The following is a 22,530-nucleotide window of genomic DNA, read 5'->3' as shown; positions in this document are numbered from 1 at the left end:
GCCTAGGGAAGGCTGGAGAAAAAATGCAATCTACGATAGCTATAAATTTAGGGACGAGTAACCCTAATTTTTCTTGGTAAGTAACACGTTGAGAATCTATAATTGGCCCGAGAAAAGAATATTAAGCTAACTAATAATTATAATATTAGGGTTTGTTGTGTTAAAAGTAAAAATGACTTATTTTGATGCGAGTATAGAAATTTTAATTTAACTATCCTCAAAGGTTCGATATCTGTTGCCGCATCGGGAGAGTCCATTAATTTCTAGAGGCAGCCTTGGATGCCATGGATGGAGTATCAAGAGTTTGTGGAATTAATCAATAGTATCAGAAACAGAAGATTCACAATACAATCTCTGGCGGATGTTTCAACAGGCAATGAATGGAACGAGGAACTGATATTGCAAATTTTTGGCTCTGAGTTGGGGAACCGCATTCTCAACATTCCAAGAATTCCTTCTCCATTCTCAGATCAGGTGTACTAGAAGAACAATCAAAAGGGGTAGTTTTTAGTTAAAGCAGCTTACGGTGTGGAATAATCTTGGAGGTTTGCTCCAGCAAAAGACATTTGGAAGTGAATTTGGGATGTGGGGATCCATCCAAGTATTTCAGTCTTGCTATGGAGAATTTTGAATGAGGCTATCCCTACTAAGAATAGACTGCATTTTATTTCTGACAAAGAATGCTGCTTGTGTGGATTTAAAGAGGAAAGTGCAATTCATTTGTTTCGCAATTGCAGCTTTTCAAAAGCCCTTTGGTTTGGAGGAAGATTTCCGATGAGGATTGAAGACATTCCAGGAGACAACATGATCCTTTTTATGGAGAATCTTATCTCGAATTCGCTCGGAGTTAATAAGAATGAGCTTCTTGCATTCATTGGATGCCTCTTTTCTGAAATTTGGCAACAGAGGAATGCACATTGCATTGATAATGTTCCTGTCAATCCGTCCTTTGCCATGGCTAGAGTTGAAAAAGCTAATCTAGAACTCCAGAATTTGCCCATCCGCAACAGAGGAGGAGCCATTGAGAATGATCCTGTCATTGACTGTTTGGAAGCCCCTGTTATTCCCTTGCGTCCGCGCGAAGAGAAGGTGAGACATGTTTTCTTCACAGATGCTTCGTGGGTCCTAGGGGAAGCTGGCATTGCAACAATAAGAGTTGATACTTCGACTGGAAGGTGGTTTGTTAAATCTCAGAAAATTCGTTCGCAATTTGCCTTGGAAGCTGAATTCAGGCTATTCTCCTTGCTCTGTCCTGGGCTGTCAAGTTAGGTTGGCGTGAGGTTCACATTTTCTCGGATTCGAAGATCGTTGTACAAGCTTTAACAACAAGATGAGGAACCCCTGATTGGAAGATGTCTAGTGTGTTTTTTTCAATAGTTAATGTTACTAAAAAGTTTCATGTGTGTAAGTTCTTTTTTATCAACCGAAGTCTTAATACTTTGGCCCATGGTGTAGCTAAAAACGCTAGAATTGCTAGTGAACTAACTATTTTGTATCAAGGGGAGGGTATTCTTCTGTGATTCACATCTTACTTTCTTAATTAATGAACAAGACGTTCTTTCAAAAAAAAATTAGTATAAAAATTTAATCTATTTTTTTTCAAAAAATGAAAACATTAAACAATAATAAAACATTTCTTTGGCAGCAAAAAACCAGATCACATATTTATTTACATACACACAAAATACAACCGTATCCTTATCCAAGTTTAAGCTTTCCTAATTTGATCATAACTGTTCTGTCTTGTGTTCTATGGTGAAGTGATTTAAGTTACATATACAAACTGATATGTTAGCAGCTATTTCTTCTTCTGCTTCTCTCCAAATTTTCACCTCCGCCGCCGTAGCCTCTCGCCGCCGGCGCTCGCCCTTGTCACCGGCTGCTACGTCATGCCGATGTCACTGCTCTCTCACAGACTTCCGAGAGATGTCGACGCAACCTCAGACCTCCATAAACGACACCGTTCAGCTCCCAAATATAGACATAAACGACGACAACATTGAGAAGAAGAATATTAAACGACAGGGACTCCATGAAAGCGAAGAGGAGGAAGAAAAATGGATTTCTAAGATACAAGTACCCAGACAGAAGTACATACCTACTTCCAAGACTGAGCTTCTAAGCGGCATTGTGTCGAACATGTTCCATGCTACTGGCGATGTCGATGATCAATTGGAAGATTTTCTTCTTCTCTCGTCGTAAGTCCTTGAATTCAATTATGGCTTTTGCTTGGTTTTTTTTTATTATTTTATTTTCTTTCCATGGTTTAATTAATTTTGGGAGAGAGTGTTGTGGAAATTAAAGGTGTTTGGATTCCATCATTCATGCTGAACACAAGAGTGTTTTGGAAGAAATGCGCTCTGATTATTTTCAGCAAACGGGGAATGAAGAAGAAGGCTCGGCTGCTTCAGATGGACAAGTTTTTGATAATGGGAATGGAAGAAGTATAGAAGACGATCGATATGGCGCTGAAGAAATCGAATTCGAAAACCCAATTTCGTTCAATTACGTTTTGGATTTAAGGAAGTTCCTGCCTTCTCCTTCACCTAAAAATGTCAAAAGGTTTGTGTGTTTGTGTTTGATCGAGTTTAACTTAAAAATAACATTAAGCTTGGTTGAGAGGAATGAAAATATAAGAATGAGAATGAGAATGAGAATAAGAATCGGAATGAAATTAAATTTAAAATTTAAAATGTATAAGAATAGGAATCGGAATGGCAAGATAAATTAATTTTTTATCTTTGAATTGGAATGATTCTATTTTAAAATGGAATAATTATTTTATTAGAATGACATTTAAATACTTTAATAGGTAACCAAACAAAAGAATAGAATAAAAATTATTAAAGGATGAAACTTAGGAAGTTTTATGTTGTAAAATGAACGTTACAAAATACAATCTTGTTTTACTAAATTGTACTTGTTTTTTTTTCTGTGAAATCTTACTTGTATTTTTTATTGGGTAGAGTTGCTGTTGCCACTCGTTTTCAGCGTGCTTTCATGCAACTTCTTAATGACGCTCAGTTTGAAGAATTATCAGCTAGAGATTTGATGCTGACTTCTGCCCTGAACTCAGATTATCTCCTTACTTTACCTATATATGTTGATTGGAAAAAAGCTGCTGAATCCAACGCAATAATATTCAGGTGATATAACTTACTTAACACTTCATATCTCAGCTCTGTTGCTGGTAGTTTAAGGTTTAAGATGAAGTCTCTACAAGTGTACACATTATAGGCTACAGCTACTGACCTCTCCTTTACTTTACACTTGTAATTTTCATCTCATAGACGGGGATATGCAACTGAGAGACAGAAGGGCCTTCTTATTGTTGAAAAGCTAGATTACCTGCAGTCCAAGCTTTTACGAGGGATCTTCTTCACTATATCAAAACCATTGGGCAAACTTGGCAGCTTGATTATCGAGGTCACTCTCATTTTTCTTTTGTGTAGTATGGTTTTGTGACTTTCTCATTCTCACTTAAATATGCTATTTTATAACCTCTGTATGGTTAATTTTCTTCTTAGAGTCTTTTACGTCTTAGAATGATTAGATTTCCTGAGCTTTCCTTTTGATTAATTATAGGCTTTCAAAAGCGTTTTTCAAACAGAAGAAGCACAAGATTGGACTAAGAGATTTGAGCTTTGGCTCAAGGACCTAAGTACTTTCCAGCAATCATTACAACAGAATGAAGAGACTTCTGATGACCTGCTGGGAGTAGATGAGTTTTCAGAGAAGGATCTTCCAATATGGCTTGCAGCGCAAAGGGCAGTTTCGCGTTATGAAGGGCTTTTGTCACCAGTTGGCCCTCGTGGAAGGCTCTTAAAACAGTTGCTTACTTTTGCTGGACTTGTTTCTCCAACACCAGAAACACCTTTTGAGCTTGATGGTGATACTAATGCTTCTGAGCCTTATAAAGGGTTTGTGCCACGCCAACACCTTTTTTTCTCCCTTCTCTTTCTCTTGACAATCTAATTTTTTTTTCTTCGGAATTTCATTATCAAGTTTAGTTAAGTAAAGTATGTCCTTTCTGATTCTCAATGAGACATAAAAGTTTTCCGCACGGCAGTTTTAACCACATAAGTTTCAATCCCAGATTAAATCAATTTTTCTGAATAAAAATTAACTCGGGCCGATGTTGAGAACTACGTGCTCAAGAAAGCTTTTAACATTGGAAAAATAATTTAAGAGACTGGTCTAGGACTTAGCAACCAAAAGAATATGAAATATGTACCATATGATCTGAAATATGTGTATCCTCAAATATGACTAAGTTATTGTAGAATTATTTTTTTCCCAGACCTATTTTCTTATCAAGGATATCACTTGGAGATATTTGGAGACCTGCTACAAGAAAATTCTGTGGAAACGATATTTGGAAAATGCTGAAAACTTCAGTGTCCATTTTATTCTCAAAGTCTGTTCTCCAGGTATGATCTCATACAAAATTTTCCACTAATAGGTTTTCTCCTTAAGAATGAGAATTAATCTTCTTAGGTGGCATTTGGTTGGAAGTAATGAAATGGAATGGAATAGAAAGAAAACAATTTTCATTCTATTTTTTTGTTTGGTTGCATTTTAAAGTATTGGAATAACATTCCAATGGAATGCCCTTTCCACCATTTTGGTGAATGACTATTCCATTTTAAAATAAAAAGAAACACCATTCCAATATAACATGAGAAAAAATATAATAATTTTTTTATTATTATTTTTTATGCATTTTAAATTTTATTCCATTCATATTCTTATTCCTATTTCTATATTTTCATTCCTCCCAACCAAACGCCAGCTAAGTGTTCTTTTACTTAGACTACCATTTTCTTTTCTGTACTTAGTGCTGTTTTTTGTTATTTCCTACTTTCATCCCATTTACCATAATTTTATTATAGCCAACAAGCAAAAATACATGAATGAACATGTGTTTATATTTCTATGATTTCTTATTTGAAATAAACAATCCATCATAATATATTGGCTAAGTTATGTTTTCTTAATGTCTTGCTTAAACCATACGGAAAAAATGTCTTGCTTAAAGTTTTAACACAGTATATCCGAGATTTTTGAGAATATACTCACATGATACTATTAGAATTAGTCCCACATTACTAATATGTAGAAATAACATATCATATAAGATGAATAGGCTACTCATGTAGAAAATGGTGAATCAACTGTGTATATTATTCATGTAGATGGCATATATTTATACGACCCTATTTTCTAGCGAATTTAAGATAATCAACCCGCACCCTATTCAAAGCAGACAATCTACTAATTGTCTTCCAGTTTTCACGTCCTTTAGAGATAAGTCTTGTTGAATTTTCTCACGAACAAAATGTTAATCTATCTTAAAGTGCTTAGTTCACTCATGGAACACAAGATTTGAGGCAATATCAAGAGTATCTTGATTATTACAGCATAATTTTACTGGTACTGAAGTCTTAAACCCTACTTCGGTCAAAAGTTGATGTATCCACTTTACCTCACACAAATTGTGTCGTAGCTTTATATTCTTATTTTGCATTGGATCTAGACACAACATTTTGCTTCTTAGTTTTCCAAGAGACCAAATGACCCCCAATAAAGACACAATAACTTGAAGTGGATCTTCTATCACTTTTGGAACCAGCACAATCTTCATCTGAGAAATACTCTATGGGTGTGCTCATGATCCCTGTAAACAATATCTCATCCAGGTGCTCCTTTCAAGTAACACAAAATTTGCTCTAAGGTTGCCCAATGATGAATTGTTGGAGATAACATAAACTGACTGACAACACAAACTGAGAATGCAATATTTGGACGAGTTACAATAAGATAATTCAACTTTGTAACTCATTCGCGATACTTCTCATGGTCTTCAAATGGTTCTTTATCACTCGTTAGGTAAGGTTTTGCTCCCAATTTTCTTGTCTCAGTTAACTAATCAAGTACATACTTCCTTTGAGATATGTTAGAGTATTAGCTGTATATTAGGTGTAAAAAAATTAGGGTAACTTGTATTTAGTAGTTTCCTATTTTGTTGGTAGTTTCCTATTTCCTAGTCTCCTAGCTTTGTATATAAATATGTACTATTCTATGAAATATACACATAATTCGATTCACTATTTTGTACATGGTATCAGAGCATTGTGATTCAAAATTCGAAATTCGAAATTAGGGTTCTGAAAAAAAAAAAAAAAAAAAAAAAAAAAAAAATTAGGGTTTGAGTTTAGGGTTGTTTTTTCGAAAATCCTATTTGGAGTGAACATTGTTTCTCACCGCCCACATGAGGACCGCCCGGCCGCCGATCTACGAACCCCCGAAGTCCGGTCGGTCGGATTCCTCGCGCGTGGGGCTCACGCGCCGCACGAAGCTTACGCGCGTGGGGCTCACGTGCGGCGCGTGAGGCGCGTGTGACGGCGCCTTCGACGGCGTTCTGTTGCCGATTCTTCACTGGGTTCTTCTAAGCCCACTCGCATCTGTTCTAGGTTGTAATTCGGTATTTGTTTGTCTTCTTCGTGTTTGGGTGTTCATTCTTTGGTGTTCTTTTGTTCTTTTTCTTTGTCTTTGTGTTTGCTTTTGAGATTATGGCAGAGATAAGATCAGATTCAAAATCAGTTGTTGTTTCTGATGTTGTTCCCGTAATGTCTAAAATCACGGATCATAAGTTGATTGGTTCGAATTATTTGGAATGGAGTAAGACGATTCGACTGTATTTGAGGAGTATTGACAAAGATGATCACTTGACTGACGATCCTCCTGAAGAAACAAACGATTCAAGGAAAATATGGCTCCGTGAGGATGCTCGCTTGTTCCTTCAAATTCGAAATTCTATCGATAATGAGGTAATTAGTTTAATTAATCATTGTGAATTGGTTAAAGAACTAATGGGTTACTTGGAGTTTTTGTATTCTGGCAAAGACAACATATCTCGCATATATGATGTTTGCAAAGCTTTTTATCGCGCGGAGAAACAAGATAAGTCTCTTATGAATTATTTTATGGCTTTCAAGAAAACATATGAAGAACTTAATGTGCTTATTACCGTTTAGTCGATGTAAAAGTTCAACAGCCGCCAACGAGAACAAATGGCTATTATGAGTTTTCTTGCGGGACTCTCATCTCGAATTTGACTCGCAAAGTCACAAGTTCTCTCCGGTTCGATGTCTCCTCTTTACAAGATGTGTTTACTCGTGTTCTTCGCACGAGACTACCTCTTCAACTCCTCCGAATAGCGCCTTGGTGAGTCGTAATAATTACGCACCGAAAGAAACTCTACTCCAAGTGGATTTAAAGGAGGTAATTCACAAGGACCCGATAACCGCACACCAAATTCCGGGAGCATCATGTGCAATTATTGTAAGAAACCGTGCCACACCAAGTTTGAGTGTAGGAAGTTACAATTTAAGAATCGACAACAACACTCGCCAATATTGCAAGCACAGTGATGCATCCGACAAATCGGTCCTTATTTCGCCGATGAATTTGCCAAGTTCTCGAGGTATCGGGAAACACTTAAGTCTTCATCTTCTTCGTCATCGCGATTGCCGATTCGGAGCTCTCAATGCGCCTTCTTTCCAAATCCTCGAAATGGGTCATTGATTCGGTGCCACGTATCATATGATGTAATTCCGTCTCTTTTCCACTTTTCGCCTCACGATCCCACTTCTCGTTGTCACCTTAGCCGATGGGTCAACGGCTTACGTTCTTGGATCCGGCACTATTGTTCCTACACCTATGCTATCTTTATCATCGGGCCTTACATTTACCCGATTTGTCCTTTAATTTGCTTTACGGTTAGTCAACTCACTCGTAATCTAAATTGTTGCATCTCATTCTTTCCCCGATCATTGTTTGTTTCGGGATCTTATGACGAAGAAGATTATTGGTAAAGGACATGAATCGGTGGCTTGTATGTTCTTGACCCACTTCCGCCAACCTCTATCGCTTGTTCGAGTGTTGCTTCCGCTTTTGAGGCTCATTGTCGTTTAGGTCATCCATCCCTTCCTTTGCTCAAGAAACCGTGTCCCCAATAGTAGTTTATCTTCGTTAGAATGTGAGTCATGTCGGTTTGCCAAACATCATCGTGTTAGTTTGAGTCCACGTGTCGATAAACGTGCTAGTGTTCCTTTTGAGTTAGTTCATTCGATGTTTGGGGTCCTTCTCCTATTTTGTCTCAATCTGGATTCAGGTATTTTGTTACTTTTGTGGATGATCATTCTCGTTTAACTTGGTTATATTTAATGAAAAATCGTTCTGAGTTGTTTTCTATATTCTGTGCTTTTTGTCTTTGAGATTCAAACTCAATTTAATGTATCTATTCGTACTTTGAGAAGTGATAATGCCAAAGAGTACATGTCTCGCTCAATTTCAATCTTATATGACCTCTAATGGCATGCTTCATGAAACTTCTTGTGTTGATACGGCACCTCGAATGGTGTTGCGGAACGTAAAAACGGACATCTTCTTGAAATTGCACGTGCTCTCTTGTTTCAAATGAAAGTCCCTAAACCTTTTTGGGCGTCGATGTGTTTCACGGCATGCTTTCTTATTAATCGCATGCCCTCTTCGTTCTTAATGGTGAAATTCCATTTAAAATTCTTTTTCCTAATAAGTCATTATTTCCGGTTGCTCCGCGAGTATTTGGTAGTGTTTGTTTTGCTCGCGATGTCCGTCCATCCGTCACCCAAATTAGACCCTAAGTGCACTAAAGTGTGTCTTTCTTGGTTATTCTCGTCTTCGGAAAGGGTATAGGTGTTACCGTCACGATCTCGAAAAATATCTTGTGTCTATTGATGTTACTTTTGTAGAAAATACACCTTATTTTTCATCTTCCACTACTTCTAACTAGTCGGGGGAGGATGATGATTTGTTGGTTTATTCTCGTCACATCCTATGCGCCTCGCTCCATGTTATGGCGGGTCTCTTGTTCCTTCACCTCCCTCGGTCGTCACCCCCACAATGTCTACACCTCCACCACCTCCACCACCTCTACCACCTCCACCACTCCCTCGGCCTCCTATAGTGTACACCGGGCGCCCCCTCCTCCACCTCCTCGTTTCATGTCCCGCACTCGCATCTTCGTCATCGGATACGGACATCTCGATGATCTTCCCATTGCACTACGTAAAGGTAAACGTCAATGTACTTTTCCTATTACTTCTTTTGTGTCTTATAATCATCTCTCCTCTTCTTCTTGTTCTTTTTATTGCTTCTCTTGATTCTATCACTATTCCTAAAAGCTCGTTCGAGAAGCGATGTCTCATCTGGTTGGCTTTACATGATGATAAGAGATGAATGCTTTGGTTGCGAATGGTACTTGGGTCTTGGTTGATTTACCTTCCGGAAAACAAACGGGCCATCGGGTGTAAATGGGTGTTCACGGTTAAATTCAATCCAGGACGGCACGGTTGCTCGCTTAAAGGCCGTCTTGTTGCCCTAAGGGTTATGCTCAAACCTATGGAGTGGACTATTGTGATACTTTTTCTCCCCGTTGCTAAACTCACATCCGTTCGATTGTTCATTTCCCCGAAGCCTACTCATCATTGGCCTTTGCATCGGCTTGATATTAAAAATGCTTTTCTTCATGGAGATCTTGAGGAAGAAGTATATATGGAGCAACCTCGGGTTTGTTGCTCGGGGAGTTAGAGGCGAGTTTGTCATCTTCGCAAATCTTTATATGGATTGAACAAAGCCCTCGTGCTTGGTTTGGTAAATTTAGTCAAGTCGTTGAGAAGTTTGGTTTGTTGAAAAGTAAGTCGGATCATTCTCGTGTTTTATAAAAGATCAAACTGTTGGTATCATTTTGTTAGTGGTGTATGTTGATGACATCGTTATTGCGGAAATGATATCAAGGCATCTCATCCCTTAAGTCTTTCATTCACACCCGGTTTAACACGAAAGATTTAGGGGAACTCAAGTATTTCTTTGGGATTGAAGTTACTCGGAGTAAACAAGGTATTTTTCTGTCTCAAAGAAAGTATGTACTTGCTTTGCTAACTGAGACAGGAAAATTGGGATCAAAACCTTGCAATGCTCCAATGAATCCAAATTCGTGCATCTTACACGTGATGGGAAACCATTTGAAGATCCCGAGAAATATCGCGAGTTAGTTGGAAAGTTGAATTATTTAACCGTGACTCGTCCGAGATATTGCATTTCCAAGATTAGTGTTATCAGTCAGTTCATGTCTTCCCCAACAATTCATCATTGGGCAGCATTAGAACAAATTTTATGTTACTTAAAAGGAGCACCAGGACGAGGTATAGTTTACAAGGATCATGGACATACCCAGATTGAGTGTTTTTCTGATGCAGATTGGGCAGGCTCCAAGGTAGATAGACGATCCACTTCATGATATTGTGTATTTGTTGGGGCAATGCGGTCTCTTGGAAGAGTAAGAAACAAAATGTTGTATCTCCCAGATCCGATCTTGAATCGAATATAGCAGCTATGGCCACGGTCAGGTGTGTGAGGTAATATGGATTTATCGGCTTTTTAATCGAATTCGGGTTTAAGACTTCTATTCCAGCAAAATTATGGTGTGATAATCAAGCTGCTCTTCATATTGCCTCGAATCCCGTATTCCACGAGCGAACTAAGCACATTGAGATCGATTGTCATTTTGTTCGTGAGAAAATTCAACAAGGTCTGATCTCCACAGGATATGTGAAAACCGGAGAACAACTAGGAGATATTTTTACAAAAGCTTTGAATGGGGTGCGGATAGACTATCTTTGTAACAAGCTGGGCATGATTAACATCTATGCTCCAGCTTGAGGGGGAGTGTTAGAGTATTAGCTGTATATTAGGTGTAAAAGAATTAGGGTAACTTGTATTTAGTATTTTCCTATTTTGTTGGTAGTTTCCTATTTCCTAGTCTCCTAGCTTTGTATATAAATATGTACTATTCTATGAAATATACACATAATTCGATTCACTATTTTGTACAAGATAGAATAATACCTTGTTTACTTTGAGTGGCTTCAACTCCCAAGAAATACTTGAGCACCCCCAAATTCTTCGTGTGAAATTAGGTATGAAGGAATGATTTAGGGAATGAGATGCCTCTAGTATCATCTCTAGTAATTACAATATCATCCACATACACGACCAATAAAATAATGCCGACAGTTGATCTTTTATAGAACACAAAATAATCAGACTTACTTTTCCTTTGGGAGGATCATTAGTCAAGTGATATCTTTGTCAATACTCCTAAGATTAAGTCAAATTGTTTTACTCCATTTCAAATAATTCAAACCAATCAATTTATGGTCTGTGATTTTAAACATCACGGGAATCACATCAGAAACAATTATTGATTTTGAGTCTGATTTTGTCTCTGCCATAATCTCGAAAGCAAAAACAATTGAAAGAGTATAGGAAGAAAGCGAACAACAAAGGAAGAATATCCAAATACGAAGTAGTCAAAAGTATCAAACCACAAAATGAGAACCACCGAAGACAGATGCAAGGAGGATAGAGATGGGTCGAAAAAGGAGCAGAAGTGAATCGGAGCCGGATTCACTGTCCCACGCGCCGACACGTGGAAAAGATCTTTGCAGGCAGTGGCGGTGCGTGAGCCTCACGCGCAGCGATTCTGGTGGTTGGACTTTGGGGTTTCGACTACCGGCGACTGGGCAATCCTCCCGTGTGGGCGGTGAGAATTGAAACACACTCCAAATAGGGTTTCCGATAAGAAACCCTATATTTTTTAATTTATTTTTTTTAACAGCCTAAATTTCGAACCCTAATCTAAGGTTGCTCTAATACAATATAGAAAATGGTGAATCATTTGTGTATATTATGGTTTTCAGATGAAAGTCATGCACCTTAACCACACACTTCCTAAATTCTAACATAGTATACTTTCCTGATGTGTACACCCACAAAACTTTCCGATGGCCTTGTGGGATTCTTTCAAATATCACGCTTGAGATGGAACCCCATGCACAAGTTTAGTATCTTGTATTTTTGATAATGCTCATTTGGTATCTTGAAATTGTACATATTTTATACCCCAAAGTCAAGTTTGATTTTATTGATCATATTTGATTCACCTGAGATTTTTCACTTACAAGAACATTTAAAGGATATTCTTGACTCTATTAAAACAAAAACAAAATTGCTCACATATGTTTCCTTGTTACATTGAACTGAATTCTGTAGTCGTAACCTTGTGTTGTATCCATCGATAAATCCAGACAATATAATGATGATAATAAAATTTTAATTCTATTTTGTCAGTTTCTTGTCATAAAGTTTTTCTTAGGTATATAGAAATGACCAAAACTTCAAAGACTTTTTGCCTAGCTTAATAAAATGCTTAACCAAAGTGGCCTTACTATTTTGAAACTAAGTATTGAAAAGTTGGCAACCATATTCTATTTATTATTCTCCTTCATTGAATCTCACTGTGTCACTTAGATGAACACATTAGCTCTCGCGGTACTTCGAAAGACAAACCAGCAATAGTATTGATGACTAAGCATTGGATTTTTATTTTATTTTTGTCAGGACTAAAGTATAGAAATTGATCTTCTATTACCTTTTTTTCCAAAACCATTTTCAGGGTGTGTGTTTGTCATGTTTTCTACATCGGCCAAAGAATTACTAATGCTTATGTGTCTTAATTCCATCATTCTTTCGGTTTAATGGTCAAGCATAAAAGATGTGAGAACAGTTTCATTTTGACCTTCCACTTATGTTGTAGTAATTATTGTTCTTCAACAGGCAACTGATGTACTATTTGACAGTTTGTCTAGGGGGAAAGATAGTCCCTATTTTAATTTCTGATGTTTTACAAATTAGGAACCAGCGTTTGAAGAATTGATTTTGCTTTATACTGACGAAGTAGATAAAGGGGGTACAAAAAACAAAGCAGACATTCCATCATTGCAATTAAAGATATACGAAAGAATTCCCATTCCAGATTTATCAGTAAGTGCATGTGACGTATCACGTTTTATGTCTCGTACTTTCTCACATTTCTTGGACTCAATTCAGTAACTAACATTCCAGTGTTCCCCATGAATTTTTCTACTTTGTAGGTTGTCTTTCCTCACAAAAAGCTATCTTTCCGCATTATAGACACGGTATGAAAATTGTTTATTTTTAGAATTTTTAAGTTGCTTGATTGTGGACCAAACAACTAAAATACCAACTCCTAATTCTAATTTAGTTCTCTGATAAGTGAGTCATCTTTCTTGCATCTCTGAATTGTCTGCTATATGGATCTGGATGAGATTCAAAGAACAATGATTCATATTCCAGTCATGTAACTTGTTACAATTGATCTCATATTGTTACTAGTTAGCTGAAGAGAATAACAGAGAAAACATAGATTTTGTAACAGATTAACAGCACGTTTAAGTGGAAAAAGAAGTCAATTTGTGTTTGTGTTGACCAATTCCATACTACAAAGTTTGAAAGATTAAGTTACCATCCTTGAACAAGAACATGTCTAATTATAATGCTTTTTACCTTCAATTAGTTCTTTGCTAGACTGAATATTTTAAAATGAGATAGGGTAGTGAACTTTTTTTTTGTTGTTGTTGTTCTTACTAAGATAAGGTAGAATGTATGTATTTTCTTTGTCCAAAAAATGTGCAAGAGAAATGAATATATAAAAAAAATTCCAAAAGGACAGTGTACCATATTTTGGATCTATGGTCCCAGCTTTGATCATTCTTTCATGTATCAGATTACTGATTAGAAGGATGAGATATTATATATTGAATAAGTAAAAAATTTAGCCTTATGACAACATTTTCTCATCTCATAGGTACGTTTGGATGTTGCAACAATATTGGGGCTTTCAGCATACTTCATTAACTACAAGTTCGAGAATGTCTTATTATCCCCGTATGTATCACTTTTCTCAAAACTATTGTAGAACATATTGTAGTTGTAATTGTTTGAGGTTATATTTTATTAAAGGAGCGTGAATAGTAGGGTGACACATCATTCTTTAAGATAGTGATAGGCCTGTGAACTGGGTCTTGTACTAAATTTTACTTGTCATTTAATCATGGCCACTCATTTTGTAATGATGGATTGTTCAAGTGGGTTTTTTATGTGAGATAGATTAGATGTAATGTAACTACCAGTAGCCACCGTACATGTATTATATCCAATATTTATGTTAACCAGGGTTTGGCTTGATGTAATGCCAAGGAAATAGAGTTGTTTTAGCTGCATACTGAAGTCCTGATATTAACATTAGAATCCTTTTGCAGTCTCTCTCTCTCTCTTGTGTGTGTGTATATATATATGTAGATTTATATAAATATATATATATATATATATATATATATTATATTTTCGTTTCTGTTAAAGCATCTGTTAATTCAAAGGCCAACCCTGTTAGTCTTAATAGTGTCTTCTGCTTTTGAGTAGCATCTTTCTTCGAGAAGTTGCAGTAATATTCTGTTTGGTTTTTTCTTTTCATGTTTTCTGTTAGATCAGCAATATTACTTGATGTGGTTGCTATCACTGCACTGATAATATCTGTGTCTCGAGTGGTACTTGGATACAAACAGACTTGGGATAGGTATCAAGTAAGTCTTTATGTCCCATTTCAGAGCTGAGTATGATTTTTCTTGCAGAATACTTTTTAATATTTTTTTTCCTTGTCATTTTTATATATAATTGATGTTTTATAGCAATCTTCTACTACAGCTATTGGTCAACAGGACACTGTATGAAAAGACCTTAGCCAGTGGCTTTGGCTCAGTTCATTTTCTCCTGGACGCCTCTGAACAACAGCAAGTAATGAACTCCTATACAACTTCTCATTTACTTTTTTTTCCTTTCCATCTTCTTAGGTGGTATTCTTAGCATGACACAAATTTAAAAAGGAAAAATTGGGAGATAGAAGAATTGACCTATCTAAAATTTCTCTCTTCAAGGTACAAATATGATGTTTGGCTAGACATTTTGTAATAGCCAGTACAGTATTTTCTACCATGAAGCTTTGTAACTCTGACATCTGACCTTTCATTAAGGGAAAGGTTTTGAGTCTGAACCCAAATTATGTAGAAAAGGGGAGAATTGTGTTCTTGCTATTAGCTTATTATTTTAATCAACAAAATTCTACCTTTACTAGACAAAAAGTCATTCCCCAGAACTGTATAGAAGCTTCTTTGCATAACTTTGAGTATTAGTGTTGAACTTTTAACTAGACCTTGCTGTATGTGGTCCCACTTGGCCATATGAAACATTCCTTCTCCCTAAATCTGGAACGTTTATATATTTATTTAACCCTGTCAAAAATTGAATATGTGGGTGATACCACCATCTAACAGCCTAAGGCCCAAGTAGTAGACTTCACTCCTATCCATTTAAGAAACTTGATTTTACTTAGGACCTAACCCAATAACATGTACAGGAATCACCTAGTTAATACTGATAGAATTATGTCTTATCGATAGTGATTGAATTATGGAAAAATTCTTAAGCTTGAGGAAAAGACCAAACTAGATTGGATTTGTTTATGCAGGAGAAAGAGTATTTGTTTATGTAGTGAACTGGCTCTGATGTTTTCTTCTACAAAATTAATAAGACGAATATATGATTGCATTTGGAAGAGATATATTAAACTAATAACTAACACTTATATTATGCTTCATTGGTTATTTTGCCAATGACTTTTCTTTTACTTGGACCCATGCAGTACAAGGAAGCTATTTTGGCCTATGCAATCATGCTTAAAATGGGGGACAAGGTTTGCTCACATCCTCCTAATTTTATTCATACGCACGCTTTTGATTTTATGTAACCATCGATTTCTACCAGGGGCTTCAAGCTTAAAATTTGTTCCTTTTTGCACATCTGATAGACTGATATACAATTAAATCTTTAGTGTGCATTCATCTCATGACATTTCAGCCAAGTGTGTTATTTATAAATAATGAACTTTGTTATGACCGCAGATGATCTGCCGCCGCAGTGTTGGGGACAAATGCGAGCAATTCATGTACGCCATGTTTAAAGTAAAGGTAATAGAATGATTACTGATTAGTGTGACTGTATTGTGTGATCAGTGTTGGCTATATGCAGCTACTGATTGATTAGTCATCTTGATGTGTGTTTGGTATGCAGGTTGAGATGCCAGTTGATAAAGCAATTAGTACCTTGTTGAGGCTTGGCTTAGCAACAGAATCTTCTATAGATGGAAGAATTATACTGCAGGCTGTGCCTTGTTCCAAGGCGTACGAAGCCCTTAAAATGCGTTGGAATAGCTTGCTCAGTTAGAAGAGAACGTATCCATGCGTATGTACATATTACATATGTATATAGCAGAGACGTCATTTTTATAGATTCATTTTATTTTTCCCTTTCTAGGGATGCAACTTTCAACTGGTTCTTGGGGGAAATGGCAGGATCCTCTTGACAAATATATCCTTTCAGGACCTATCAAGAACTTCGTTTTTTATCAAAATATAATTCATTAATACTTAATAAAATCAAGTTGGAATTGAAGAAAAACATGCATAACATGCTGGAGAGGTTGTTGTCGGTGAACTGGGTTGAGAGATTCTCGGAAACCAGTTAGGACGGTACCCTTCCCCGCGGGCACGGTTTAGGATGTCATCATGCCGATCTTCATATAGTTGAGCTTTCGCCATTGCGTCTGCTAGATCAATTGGATTCGATAACAACAGTTCTCATCGAATTTCGGTTAGTCAGACCCCATACAAAGTAATTGAGGAAATACTGCCCAGGAACTCGAGAAATTCTAGTCATGAGCTACTCAAATTCCTCCCGAAATGCCGAAACACGTCCCGTCTATACCAACTTTGCAATTTTGCCCAATGGATCTTCATAAATGGAAGTCCCGAACCGCAATCGCAGTGCTGTCAAAAAGGATTCCCAATCGGAAAACCCTCCTCCCTTTTCCATCCATTGATACCAAATGGACGATGCCCCCTCGAGATGGAAGGCGACCATCGACAACCTCGTAGCTGGCGCAACACCGTGGAGATCGAAAAATTTATTCATCTTGTAAATCCAATCCTCTACTCTCCCACTCCTTCGAATCTGGCCACCTTCACCCGCATAATTTTGAGGATCGAATTCACATCGCGTGAATCTGTGTGAGAAGTCAAACGGTGTGGTGTTACTGATTCAGCTGACCGACTAGAATTGCCAATTTCCCCTTGCGACTTGGTTGTAGATGATTGTAATTAATCCACTCGAGTATCTAAACGAGCGACCTGTTCTTCCAATTTCGCAGAGAATTTGGTGAATTGTTGTTTGGCATGCATCTGAAAATTTGCTTCCAAGGCCTGGATTATTGCTGCCAGTTCCTCGTTCTTCATGCTGAAAAACAATGAAAGCACCAGTGTTAGATGATAGAGTCTTTTTCGAGACAAGACAAGTCTCCCAAATGCAATTAAATTGCAGTTTTCATTTCATAAACGTATATCTTCAAAATTTATACCCAGCTTACATTTCAGAAAATCAGCAAAATGTAAAAATTGGCAAACAACAATTCTGGTTTCGCACCCTTCAACGAGACTCCATCCTAACAAAATCTTGCAACCACTTGGGCTTCACACGCACACGGGTTCCACGCACTCGCATACTTCCCTCCTCTATATCTTCTTGCGCCATGCTCGAGCTCGACTCACATTCTAGTGGCTTTTCGAATGGAGGTTCCTCGTCCAAATGTGTTTAACTCAATCTAAATCTTCTTTCAAAAGAAAAAAATTAATCAATCCAAATCATTCCGGATCTGTTGATTGTATTGGATTGAAAATTTTAAAATTAACATTTGTGTATATTGGATATACTTTTATAAGTAATTAATGTACGTACAATTGGAAAAAAAAAATCATATATGTAAAAAAAAATTATAAATTCTAGAAGAAGAAGCCCCAAAAAGTAGGCATATACAAAAGAAGTGCATCAGAGGCTCAATTAAAACAAACAAACTAGCAAATAAACATTGGTGAAACTAAATAGTGTATAGCATACATAAAACACAATGGACCCCTGTCTGGTGGCCCTGCAACTGCAAGATCACCAACTTCAAAAGCATCCACTGGGATATCACCTTCTACCATAGTATTTAGTGCCCATTTTGCTAGAAAATGCGCAATCAGAGTAGCACTCCCTTGGAACTCAATGTACTTCCATTTTGGAAATTACTAAAACGAAAGAGAACTTGTTTTGTTGTTATGTTTGAGAATGAAGCTTGTTTATTTTTGTTAAGAATTTAAATTTAAAACAACTTACAAAATTGGCATTGCCCTTCAAAGAACCAAAATGACGGTTCATCAGATTTACAAATGTAAGAAAAAAAAAAACATATTGTTTGATGAATGATATGTACAAAACATGATAATATTGCAGTGGCCAATAAGACCATGGACGCCATTGAAAGAGCTTAATATTTTCACAAAATTAAGCGTTTTCAACTCTTGAATAGTTGATGCACAAAAATAAAATAAACTAATTTACCAAATAAAATTTGGGTTGAGTCGTGTACTAAGTTGCTCTCTTTAAGACATTCGCGGCATTGTCTAGAATTGTGCAAGACTGCAAGCAGACTATCAGTCTCATCGTCCTTGGAATAAAACAGCCCAATCGAAATAACACTGTATCGGAACTCTACTGCACGATAAAGAATTGTCGAAATACCACACCCAAAAATGTACTCTACTCATAATACATGTTTGTAATATAATCGTATAAACTGTCTCTAATTTTTTCTATGAGAAGAAGATGTATTTCTCCAGTTGGTTTTGATGCATTATAGAGGAAATGCACAGAAAGTGGCAACAGGAAGAAAGACGTTTCTGATCATGGGATCGTGGGAACAATCATGAAAATTAGGATGAGAAACCGTCTCTGTTTACCAATTATTTAAACATATTTAAAAATTATTTTAATTAATTAAATAAAAAATAATAATTTAATAAATCAATTTTCTCAAAAAAAAAATAAATAAATAAGATGCACACACCAGCTCAGCTCGGTCGGACGACCGCGCACGTGATGTTCAGGTGAGCCTTTGTGTTACTCCTCCCTCGTCAACCTCAGGATAAAACAGTCCTGTAGAAATAATATTGTATCGAAGCTCTACTACACGATAGAGAACCGTCGAAATACCACACCCAATAAAACACTACTGCTCAGAGTAATATTTGTAATATAATCGTATAAACTGTCTCTAATTTTTTCTATGAAAAAAAGATATATTTCTCTCGTTGGTTCTGATGCTTTATATAGAGAATGTACCAAAGGTGGTTACAGGAAAAAAGACATTTCTGATCATGGTAATGTTAAAACAAGTGATCATAGGAATTATATTGAAAATCAAGACAAGAAAATACCAATTAATTAAACACGTTTAAAAAATATTTAATTAATTAAATAAAAAAATAATAATTTAATAAATAAATTTTTCCAAAAATAAGGTGCACACCATACCAACTCAGCTCAGTTGGAAGGTGGCGCACGTGGTGTTTAGGTGAGCATTTGTGTGACTCCTTCCTCATCGTCCTCAAGATAAAATAGCTCAATCAAAATAACATTGTATCGGTGCTAATTACACGATAAAGAACCATCAAAATACCACACTCAATAAAATATTATTGCTCACAATACATGTTTGTAATATAATCGAATCAATTGTCTCTAATTTTTTTCTGTGAGAATAAGATGTATTTCTCACGTTGGTTCTGATGTGTTATATAGAGAATGCACAGAAGGTGGTGACGAGAAGAAAGGCGTTTCTAATCATGGGAACATTAAAATGTGAGATCGTGGGAACAATGCTAAAAATCAGGACGAGAAAATGTCTATGTTTACCAATTAATTAAGCACATCTTAAATATTATTTTAATTAATTAAATAATAAATAATAATCTAATAAATAAATTTTTTCCAAAAAAAAAGAAGGTGCACACCACACTAGCTCAGCTCGGTTGGACAACGGTGCACATGCTGTTCAGGTTAGTCTTTGTGTGACTCCTCCATCTTCGTCCTCAGGATAAACAAGCCCAGTCAAAATAACACTATATCGGAGCTCTACTGCACGATAAAGAACCATTGAAATACCACACTCAAACAAACACTACTCCTCAGAATACATATTTGTAATATAATCGTAAAAACTGTCTCTAATTTTTCTATGAGAAGAAGATGTATTTCTCCTGTTGGTTCTGATGCATTATATAGAGAATGCACAAAAGGTGGTAACAGGAAGAAATATGTTTCTAATCATGAGAACATTAAAATGTGAGATCGTGAGAACAATACTGAAAATCAAGACAAGAAAATATCTCTGTTTACCAATTAATTAAACACTTAAAAAAAATATTTTAATTAATTAAATAAAAAATAATAATTTAATAAATAAATTTTCTCCAAAAAATAAGGTGCACACCACACCAACTCAACTCGGTCAGACAACGACGCACGTGGTGTTCAGGGGAGCCTTTGTGTGACTCTTTCCTCTTCCATATAAGTGGGTACCCCTTGGGGTCAACCTAATTGCTCATATCTACATTATATATACACTTATAAATAAGTGTTCCCAAGCAATGTGGGACTAGTCTTCTAAGAACTTCAAAATCCAACTTTTCAATTTTTTAACAATTCACATTTATGTTCCAACAATCCCCTACTTGAATTTTTTTTAAAATATTTTCAATAAGATTGAGCATAGACAAAGGTATCTTTCGATTTGAATATTTGCGTAGTGAATACATCTTAAAATGTACTAGAGTGGCTTGTAGTCTTGAACTCTACCTCTAACGATGTATCACACACAACCTTTCTAGGGTTTAGTCCAAAAGCACATGCTTTAATGGCCATGCACGTCTATCCCACTTCAACATTCACATAGGTGAGTCTATCAAAATTACTCATGTAGCTCGGTACTCCACTCCACATAGAGTATAGATCTCATTAAGAGTTTCTATTATCTCAACCTTCTATCGCTTTAGGAATTCATGCTTCACATTTCTTATAACAATAGCATGATCTCATTTTTATCACATCATAACTTGTTATTACTTATAGAACTTATTTTTTGGGATCTCCAGTCTATAGGTCAGGTTACCATTATGAGAGACTCATCATTCTAAGGGAAATAATCTCATTCCTTTTGAGGTTTTAAGGACTTTCTCTCTAGCTAGTCTTTTCATTAAAGGATCGGCTAAGTTTTCATCAATGCGTACTTGATCCACTCTTACTGCTCCAATAGAGAGGAACTGTCTAACAGTATTATATTTACGACGAATGTCGTCTCTTACCGCTATAATAATGGATTTAAACTTTTGCAATAGTCGCGGTACTATTGCAGTGGATCAACATAGTTGGTATCGGTATTTCCCATTAAGGGATCTCAGCTAGCAGACTTCTCAACCAACCTACTTCTTCACTAGCAGTAGCTAGTGCTATCATTTCAGACTCCATGGTGGACTTTGCCAAAATAGTTTGTTCCTTTGATTTTCAAGAAACAACTCCACTAGCTATACTAAAAATATAGTCAATAGTTACTTTGGAGTCATTTAATAAAGTGTTCCAGTCAGCATCGATGTTCCTTCAAGGATAGTAGGAAACTTTTGATAATGTACTCTAAGGTTCATGGTTCTCTTTACGTATCTTATGACCCTCTCAATAGCATTTCAATGCTCTATACTAGGTCTACTGGTAAACCTGCACAATAATCCTAAGACATAGGCAATGTGAGGTCTAGTATAGTTAGTAGCATATCAGAGGATATCGATTATGTTAGCATAATCTGATTGTCTTACTCCATCTCCATTGTTCTTAAATAATTTTACACTTGGGTTATATGAGGTACAAGCAGGTTTATAGTAAAAATAATTATATTTCTTTAGAATCTTCTCAATATAGTGAGATTGATCTAGAGAAATTCCCTTATCAGACCTAGTAATCTTTATTCCAAGGACTACACTCGCTTCTCTGAGGTCTTTCATATTGTCATCTATGGCCTCTTGCCAAAGGTCCGCGTCTAAAGAAAAATATGCTTCTTAGAGGTTAGCAGGATCCTCCTCTAAGGTATAAGCATAGAAATCATGACCAAAGTCTTTAGCTACCTTCGCTCTCTTACTTTTTTTAGGTTTACTTCTAAATCCTCAGTATGTTCATCACTCCTAATCATTGAAATGTTGCTAGCTCATGTGCCCCTAATATTTCTCAATTTAAATGGAAATCTATCTTTAAAAAAAATCAGTGCCGTTAGATTCCACTATAACATGCGCATTTAGATCATAGAACCTATAGGCTTTGCTATTACCAACATACCTTAAAAATATACATTCATTGGCTCTACTTCCTAGCTTAATTCTCTTAAGATCAGGAATACGAACATAAGCTAAACAATCCCATGTTCTAAAATAAGATATGTTTAGTTGTTTATTTTCAATATCTCATAAGGAGAAATTTTGCTTTTTGGGTTAGGTACCCTATTAAGCAGATAGCAAATAGTTAAGATAATTTTTTCCCACCAATAAGATGCAGCACCATAATTAAGTAAAATGACAACAATAGATTCAATAAAAT

General features: G+C 36.3%; 1 protein-coding gene across 3 annotated transcripts; it reads left to right on the top strand.

Moving 5' to 3' along the window:
- Positions 1-1,613: 1,613 nt before the first annotated feature.
- LOC115712710 (uncharacterized) lies at positions 1,614-16,476 on the top strand. 3 transcript variants are annotated; one of them, XM_030641046.2, is made up of 14 exons: positions 1,614-2,198; positions 2,305-2,562; positions 2,967-3,146; positions 3,291-3,426; positions 3,586-3,920; positions 4,301-4,430; positions 12,799-12,927; positions 13,038-13,082; positions 13,772-13,851; positions 14,450-14,546; positions 14,668-14,757; positions 15,662-15,712; positions 15,921-15,986; positions 16,090-16,476. In XM_030641046.2, the coding sequence occupies exons 1-14, from the start codon at positions 1,789-1,791 to the stop codon at positions 16,240-16,242; spliced, it is 2,160 nt and encodes a 719-aa protein (XP_030496906.2). In that variant the 5' UTR covers positions 1,614-1,788; the 3' UTR covers positions 16,243-16,476. The 3 variants fall into 3 exon arrangements, 2 of the variants coding, with proteins under 2 accessions (XP_030496906.2, XP_030496908.2); XR_004010923.2 differs by lacking the exon at positions 16,090-16,476 and having other exon boundaries at positions 14,652-14,757; XM_030641048.2 differs by lacking the exons at positions 12,799-12,927; positions 13,038-13,082.
- Positions 16,477-22,530: the final 6,054 nt, after the last annotated feature.

The sequence above is a fragment of the Cannabis sativa genome, chromosome 4 (assembly GCF_029168945.1).
Source record: "Cannabis sativa cultivar Pink pepper isolate KNU-18-1 chromosome 4, ASM2916894v1, whole genome shotgun sequence".
Taxonomy (NCBI): domain Eukaryota; kingdom Viridiplantae; phylum Streptophyta; class Magnoliopsida; order Rosales; family Cannabaceae; genus Cannabis; species Cannabis sativa.
This window is presented reverse-complemented; position numbering and strand designations above follow the sequence as displayed.

Excerpts from the sequence above, each read along its gene's own strand:
- LOC115712710 (XM_030641046.2), top strand. The coding sequence starts at position 1,789 with ATGTTAGCAGCTATTTCTTCTTCTGCTTCTCTCCAAATTTTCACCTCC. Across the intron at positions 3,147-3,290 it reads TCCAACGCAATAATATTCAG|ACGGGGATATGCAACTGAGA; the intron begins GTGATATAACTT and ends TTCATCTCATAG. Across the intron at positions 13,083-13,771 it reads CTTTCCGCATTATAGACACG|GTACGTTTGGATGTTGCAAC; the intron begins GTATGAAAATTG and ends CTCATCTCATAG.